The 8,476-nt window shown below is 39.0% G+C and overlaps 1 protein-coding gene across 1 annotated transcript in view; it reads left to right on the forward strand.

Moving 5' to 3' along the window:
- The first annotated feature begins 682 nt into the window (after window positions 1-682).
- Window positions 683-8,476, forward strand: part of LOC108417133 (plexin-C1-like) — a 13,713-nt gene continuing 5,919 nt past the window's right edge. The window contains exons 1-9 of the mRNA XM_037543071.1: window positions 683-1,712; window positions 1,853-1,981; window positions 2,117-2,251; window positions 2,899-2,999; window positions 5,478-5,583; window positions 5,678-5,834; window positions 6,166-6,268; window positions 6,649-6,742; window positions 7,870-7,905. Of these exons, the coding sequence (XP_037398968.1) occupies window positions 804-1,712; window positions 1,853-1,981; window positions 2,117-2,251; window positions 2,899-2,999; window positions 5,478-5,583; window positions 5,678-5,834; window positions 6,166-6,268; window positions 6,649-6,742; window positions 7,870-7,905 (1,770 nt within the window). The 5' untranslated portion in view covers window positions 683-803. The remainder of the gene's footprint in view (window positions 1,713-1,852; window positions 1,982-2,116; window positions 2,252-2,898; window positions 3,000-5,477; window positions 5,584-5,677; window positions 5,835-6,165; window positions 6,269-6,648; window positions 6,743-7,869; window positions 7,906-8,476) is intronic.

The following is an 8,476-nucleotide window of genomic DNA, read 5'->3' on the forward strand; positions in this document are numbered from 1 at the left end:
TTCTGTCATACAGCTCACTGAGTGTGGATGATCACAAAGAAACTGGACTTCAGAAAGCCGTGATTGGTCATGCTGTGGGTTTGTAGCGTCACCTACTGGTTAAAAGTGGAACTACAGGATGACGTGAAAGAGTACATTCAGTGATTCAAACAGACCCCACTTGGTTCACATCACAGATAATGTCCAGAGACTGAGTGAGAAGAGAATCAGAGTATTCAGTTCTGAAAAAAAACCCCACAGAAAGCATTAAAGGTTTTTGATGGTTCCTTGTGGTGTCTGATAGTCGCTAATGGTACTTATTTTTTTCGTGATTTGTTGATATCACAGTGTAAAGGATGCTTATGGTTTAACAGGTGTTCTGAAACCCATTCCAGATGCATCTGATGGTTAATGGCTAATGTGATCTAAAGATGTCCTACAGGTCACCAGTGGTCTCTAATGGTAACTATTAAGCCAGTTCTCATTTAAAAAAACAACAAAACATCAAGTTTCAATCCTAATGGTACTGATTTTGTCTGCAGAGTTGTGTGTAGAGATTTGAAAAACAACTCTTTCCTAAAAATGCTTGTTTGCAATAGCGAGAAAACTGTGATAAAGACATCAGCAGCTGCAGCAGTTCAACACTAAAAACACACAAACTTAAAGAAGTATGTAACCGGTTTAACATGAAATAAGTCGGAAGTTCTCACCTCCATCCACTTCGAGCAGAGACGCTCTGCAGACGTTAGTCCTGATCTTCTCTCAGCTCCACATGTCGATCAGACTGACTCGCTCCGAGTTTCAGCTCCACTCAGACCTGCAGGATGAGGACTGTTTATCTGGGAATGCTGCTCTTATTCCAACGCGCTGTTTCCTCCTTAACGGAGTTCAGCGTTAATGGAGAGATCAGGAACTTTGCTGTTGGAAACGGGAAAGTGTTCGTCGTCACCGACTCTCAGCTCCTCCAGATGAGGCTCGATCTAGCAGAGGAAAAACACAAGGACATACAGAACCACAGACACCAGAACCGAGTTAATATTTTACTGCCTTTCGACGCGAATAAGACCCTGATAACCTGCGGAACCTCTGACTGTGGATACTGTGAACTCCTGGACATCAATGACATCAGCAGAAGTCTCTACAGGGAGGATGTTCCAGTTTCACCATCTGTTAATAAATCATCTGTTTCTTTTATTGTAGATTTTGATGAAGGAACAGAGAAATACATGCTGGTTGCCAGAGAGGAGATTCCTGATGACTGTGGCTCTGATGAAGGAGTTTCTCTGCATAACACTCTGGAATCTCAACAAGGAGGAATTTTCTCTAAATCAGGCATTGAGCCAACTGAAGCCAACATTTCTCCACAGAGTGATGCTGAGTGGATTGATGGCTTCCAATCATCTCCTCCCTCTCACTCGTACCTGCTGGTGAACGTTAAGTCTAGAACAGGTCCAGCTGTGGTGGTCTTAAGGATGAAGAACGGCCGCAGTAAATCAGAAATGACCAGATCTTTAGAAGGTGCAGTGCTGCAGTGCTGTGATGATAAAGAGCGTAAAAAGCTCTTGTCCTCCTCTGTAGTTCTCTCCTCTGGATCTCCTCTTCTCTGGACGGGAATATTCACTGCGCAAGAACCGAACGACCCCCAGAAAACTGCTTTGGCCATTTACGACCTGAGTCAGATCAGAGACCGAGTACCTTCATATTTCAGCTGTAAACCAACGTGCAGAGCTCAGGTGAGAAACAGCCAGTAAAAAAAATAGAATTTATTTTAAATAATCTGCACTTTATTCTTCATGTCATTCCGCCTCTAAATCAGATGCTGTAGATCAGTATCTGTCATTTCTTTCCCTCAACATGTTTCTGGTGTCTGCAGAAAGGAGAAGATGTTCTGAGGCCTCGTGCTGTGGTGCTCAAACACAGTTCAATGTCATCTGTAGCAGCAGAAAAGAAAGGATCCTGGATTGAGCTCTACATCGGAACTGCTACTGGACAACTGCTGAAGGTCTGACTCTCTGTCCATCTTCTAATACATAATAGAATATGATCTCTCTCTCTCTCTCTATCTCTCTCTCTCTCTCTCTCTCTCATGTGTCTTTATTTATTTTTCTGAACATTGTTCCTTTTTATGTCTTTCCAGATTGTGCTGGACAAGGCATTGAATTCTGGCTGTGTGACAGTGCTGTACAGCTCGGATGATGGCAACATGGTGTTTCCCAGAATGCAGTTTGACCCAGAGGATCATAAATACATCTACGTAGCTTCGAAAAATCAAGTGAGTTTTAAGTCCCTTTCGAGCTGGATTAGTATTACATGGTGTACCCAGGACGTGGTGTAATTTGAGTGATTACTAACGAGCACCATGATTTTAATCCAGTAGATATGAATCTGCCATATCTGTAGTTTTGACATGTCTGCTACATGTCCAGAGGGAATTAACTCCTACAATTCACCAAACTCAGAACTCCTCAGTAATAGTGGTCTTTTTCGAATCAACATCTGAGAAATGTAATGACAAAAGTGGGTAATAGAAAATGGTTGAGGCTGAAGTCGTTAGAATTTTCCTGTTCCATCTTAAATGGTGCAGCAAGGACATTCCAGCGACTCATTTTCAGCTTTGGAGAAAAAAGCTCCTCCCCTTATTTTCTTTTTTTTGGGACCTGAAGGCAAAGCAAACAGGTACAATGGCGCTTCATTTAACCCAATTCATTAATCTTCAAGTTTATGATGAGACTTCTGAAATCCATGTTTTTGGTGACGGCCAAAGGTCTAGTGCTGGCTTATTTGACGCTTATCAGCACAATGTGTTGTTATTGCTAAGAAGTGAGGAAAATAAGTATAAATAATTAATGAGGTTTGTTCAGGAGGCTCAAGGTGTGAAAGTTGATTGCCTGACTAAACAATGGTGTGTGTGTGTTGTAGATCAGGCGAGTAGCAGTGTCTCAGTGTGGTGTGCACAGCACTTTCACCGACTGCAGAGCTTCTCAGGACCCTTCCTGTGGCTGGTGTGTAACCACAAACAAGTAAGTTCCTCTGCAGTGCTGTTCATGCCTCTCACACCTCACCTAACTTCTACTTACGTAACCAGACCCCTAACCTGTGGAACAGTGTCAGAATCTGCATCATTTTATTCTGCATAAGAATTTTCACACAACAACACACAGGTGGCATTTGGTAGTCTCCTCACAGATGTATCATATGGATCAGTGTGGACAGGAAAAGGGAAGGTGAGAGGTGGGCAGGTGGGTGGCTGCAGCTTAAGAGAAACAGGGCCTGTAATTCGGAAAATAATACTCATTAAAACTAAAGTTTTCACTGAACAAACAGATAGATAGAATATGTGTTTATGCTTTTTTTTTCCTGGGTCCAGCCCAAAGCAGAAATTACACTGTCGCCTTTTAGTTTTATTTGAGCTTTTCACACTGACATATTTAACATCAAACCAAAAGATGTAGTCAAAAAAACTGACTGGGCAGATTTTACGATGCACATAGACGGTAATGTACACCAAACTGTTCTACCTATGTGTGCAGTTAAATGTGTTTATCTAGTATTTTATAATGATTTTATAATGACTTCAAACACGCCTCAGGTTCGTTTTAAAATGGATCTGTTAAGAGCTCATGAAGATAAAACACATGCAGGCATCAATACAACACCAGAAACTTGTATTTTCCTTGAACCAAAGAAGTTCTACACAGAGACAACCAAGATTAATCTCTCTCTTTGGTCCATTTGGACATATGAGTCTCTATAGTGTTCATATTTTAAACCAACCGTAACAGACTTTGGATGACAGCACCCTCATTTGAACCTCACTAAGGGCGTTTTCACACCTACCTCGTTTGGTCCGGACCTATTTAACTGAAATGACCCCTGGCTGGGAGCACATTTTATTATGCAGACATTATGGCGCTGTTTGTCTGTTTTAACATCTGATATATGTTCTTTCAGCCCAAGATGCTGTTGATAACAGCAGATAAACAATAAAATAATATCCAAAGAATGCATATCATTTTCAGAAAATAAGAACGTTAGACAGAGACGTTTCCTCAGTAATGCCTTTATTAAAGCCCTCTCCACATTTCTTCTCACCAGCCATCTGTAAAATGTCCTGATAACAGAGAGAAACATATTTTCTATAGTTTTTCATTTCTTTTTTAGCGATACTTGCTAAATAGCCATTCAGCAAAATTCATCATAATCCAAATTAGAAACTATACTTGATAAAAGATGAAACAAGCTAGTCTGCTACCTGACCTAAGCCTGACTGGCCCAACAAAATACTAGCTTTTGGGCTGTGAGCTGATGTTTTATATACAACGTTGGGCTCAGGCTGCTTTTGCTGTCAAATCAGTGATTTTCTCATGTAATAGATCCTTTTTTGCAGTCATGCACTTTTCACTTAGTCTCTCCTTTGCCAGCCATAGACATCAGATCAAGACAGTGTAAAGAAAAGATGCCCTCAGCTAAAGATGTTTAAAGTGTTCTGTGAATTTGTAATGAGACTATATGGGGCTATAACAACTAAAGTGAATTGTGCTTTTGTCATACTCTAAATAAAAAATGATAACTCATGATCCAGTAACATGACTGTGCTTGTAATAGGATATATAGGATATTTGCTGGTACTTGTGACTAGTGACAATAAAGGTTCTTCATCATCATCATCATCATATAAGGTTGCAATATACCATTGCCACCCACTTCATTAGAAACCTTACTATTTAATAATCTGAGCAATCATCACAGAGCAGTGTTTAGCCACTTTATACTGAAATATAAACATAATTAGCTAGCATTTTGTCAGAACAATCATTTAGCTCAATGTATGAGATATTGAGATATGATTCATTTTTGTGAATAATCAGTAATATTTGTCATATTGAAACATATTTTGGAGTACCCCATTATCACACAAACTACAACCCCGTTTCCAAATCAGTTGAGGCTCTGCGCAAAATATGCATAAAAACAGAATGCAATGATGTGGAAATAAATGAAACCCTATATTTAATTTAAAGTAGTAAAAAGACACCATACAGTATCAAATGTTGGAACTGAGAATTGTATTGTTTTTTGAAAAACATACTTGCCCATTTTGCGTCTGTCAGCATAGAAACTGACGTTTCTACAGTAAAATGATAAATGTCAAAAATCGAAAGTGTGACTAATTACAAAGCCGTACAGATGCTTTTCTCCAACATAACAGATAAAATTCACCACTAAAAAGGAAGTAGTAACTGAATGTTACTGACTCACAAAGTAGAAGTTTACTTTCCTCACAAATATACTTTAGTAGACATAAAAAAATATTAAAATATTCAGGAATGTACAAATCTATCAGAATTTTGTTTGAATGTATTTGAGTTAATATCCACCTCTTCTTATCAAAACTTAACAACTTAGAACTGTCATTTAGCAAGAACATTACACATAATGAATTGTAGTTGCTCACTTCTTGTCTTGTGTGCACCTTTTTCTCCTTTGGGTCACTCTAGGTGCTCCAGCAAGGTGGGATGCTCCAACTCCATTTGGATCCCCATTCCTGAAGATTTTTTTCAGAAGGAGCTGATCACATTTCAAGTGGCCAAAGTCTCTGGAAAGGTTACTGACATTATGTTTTTCATTTATATGTCAAAATGATTTATCTTGAATTTAGTCTTATTTATATGTTTTTATCTGCTGTGTTGTCATTCAGGTCAGTCTGAGTCTCTACCTGATAGCACAGGGCACAGTAGGTCCTCCATTAAAATGCAGTATTAAGGCAGGGAATGTGGATCTGTGTGACAACCTGACCTCAGTTTCCCAGAACAGCTGCTCCTGCAGTTTCTCCAGCCAACGTCTGCCTCCTGAAGGTCAGTGCATTCTCACTTTAGCTTATGATTGTTTTCTGAACTTCCAGAGTTCATTGTCTACTGGTGACAAGAGTCCGTTTCTAAAGAAGGTGTACTTTCCCTCCAGCAGGGAATAAATTAGATCTCTAGGCCTGCTCACCACTTTATAATGAAGCTCAATTAGTGAAGAGCACTAAGGAAGTGAATGAGGTGAATGAATTTATAGTCTTAAATTTAATGGTCTGCATTCATGTAAAGTACTGTGCAAGTCTTAGGCATCTGAGAAAGAAATTTTAAATGCTGTAAATGTAAAAATGTAACCAGAAGGTGATACTTTGCTTTGTGTATCCAGGACTCAGAGTCATAGCAGCCGTCACTATTGGAGATCAGAAAATCACAGAGAGCCTGAAACTGAGGAACTGCCCAAACATCACAGAGACATCACCATATGCTGCGTAAGAGGATTCAAGTTATAAAACTCTCTAAGCAGCTGCCCCTTATCACATTAGGTTTGTGACACTGGGCCACTTTAGGTGAACTTCGTCAGTAGTTCAGAACTTCGTCAGCTATTTTAATATAACTTTTTGCTTTTGAGTTAGCATGAAAATGTCCCATCACTTTTGCACAGGCCATATTTTTATATACACACATATATATATATATATATATACTTTTAATTCAACAAATCAGTAAGTGTGCATTTAAATGTGTTTAGAATTTTGTTCTCTGTAAACAATGTGTAACTTATTTTCACTTAGAAACTCACCAAACCATGTGATTTGACCCGGGTGCACAAATTTTTACATATGACTGTGTTTGTGTGTTTGCTATGCAGATGTGCAGCGTGTGTCTCAGTTGGGTGTCACTGGTCTCCTGTTAGTCAGAATTGCAGCTGGACTCAGGGTTCTGCACCACAGGTACACATACAGGTGAGTTCATGTAACCCCTCAATACAGCATACAGGTTTATGGTGTATGTAAATCAGATGTGTAGACTTGAGTCACAAATTCGATGACTTCATCTCGAGAAAATCAAGAAAAACTTGTGACTGGACTTTGTCTTCAACACCAATGACTCAGACTTTGATGTGGACTCCCACCTTATGACTCTGAGAGACTCAAGACCCAAAGTGGAAGTAACATGGAGGCTTAGTCGTAGTATCAATGCATACCTCACCACAATGCTGATGTTTGCTTCTAATTCCAGTGTTCTATTACATTCTGGCACCAGTGTGGCATTTTTAAAGAGTTAGTTATCTTAGATTCTAAATGTGATATTCAATAATGTTTTTTTTTCACTAAAAAAGTTTCATTTTGTTAAATCAACTAAAGGTCTTGTTTAACACTGTGTCTTCATATGTGCTGTTTAACTAGAGCTGTGTCTGAATAGTCAAATGACACTTCTTTTCCTGTCCACTTTTCTTGTGACCTATGATTTGTTAGTCAGGTAGATTCATGCTGGTCAACTCTGCAAACATATTTAGTGAGACTAAGGGCTTCAGATCAGCCAAAATCAAGAAAAGCTGGTAGAAAATGAGGATTCATTTAACCGTTCTGAACCAGCCTATACAGACTAGACTTCCACAATGGCGGATTGTCCTTAAGTCACTCCATTGTGACATCACATTCCCCAGCTCTACAGATGTAGTTCATTGTGAGATGCAGAGAGAGACAAAAGAGTGAACTTTCTGCACTTTTATTCACAGAGACAGCAGCACAGAAAGTAGTCCGTTTTATTTATATGTTTACCGTGTGCTGGATGCTGTAAAATATCAATCTCTTAGACTTGCAGTGTTAGGTATAAATATCAAGTCTGAGAGTGCGACATTTTACAGCATTCAGTTTGATTTAAAACAAGCACTGCTGAACGTTCTCTTTTGCTTGATCATTGGTGTCTGTGTCCTATAAACGGTGATCATCTGAACATTTCTACATTTAGTTAAAGTTTTGATTTAGAATTGCAGATAGGACATATTTTCAGCCGTCTTGCACTTCAAAGAATTACAACCAAAACATTCTGATTTAAATGTTTTAAACTACTTTTCTTTTCTCTGTAGGATGCGTGTAAAGAATTCTCTTCTAAGAAGTACACAGTGAGTGAATTTGCCTACAATATTAGTAGAAATGAGAGCTATTTCTGTCAGCAGGGAGCTGAGAATTAAAAGGAAAGCTGGGCAGAGTGGAGTTTAGGTAAAAGGGTTCAGGCCTTTTGAAGAGGGATGGATTGATACTGATACAGGTATCAAGAATCCATCCAATACCATGCTCTTTTACTCATACTTTCCTCAAAAGACATGAACTGATATCAAGATTCCGATGCCAGCTGATACTGTATGGCATAAGCCTAGTATACGTTACCATGCTAACAAACAAACTGGCAGTGAATGAGGGTCTGCCTGCACAGCATACTGCTAACACCATGGCAGTCAGATGCCAAGGTTAGGCTTAGGAGTACGTGTGTAGGTTTTGCCTTGAAGTTAAGATTAGGGTTAGTTTAGGGTCAGATTTAGTAGAATCTATCACACTTTTGAGTTTCATTGCTTTTAATAGACATTTAGTTTAAGTTAAAGCCACATTGTGTATCTATAAAGCATCTACCTTGGACCATCAAATGTTACCAGTGAAGTAACTGTTAAGACACATTGCACTCATTTACACTAAAAC

Source organism: Pygocentrus nattereri, chromosome 11, assembly GCF_015220715.1.
Source record: "Pygocentrus nattereri isolate fPygNat1 chromosome 11, fPygNat1.pri, whole genome shotgun sequence".
NCBI lineage: Eukaryota > Metazoa > Chordata > Actinopteri > Characiformes > Serrasalmidae > Pygocentrus > Pygocentrus nattereri.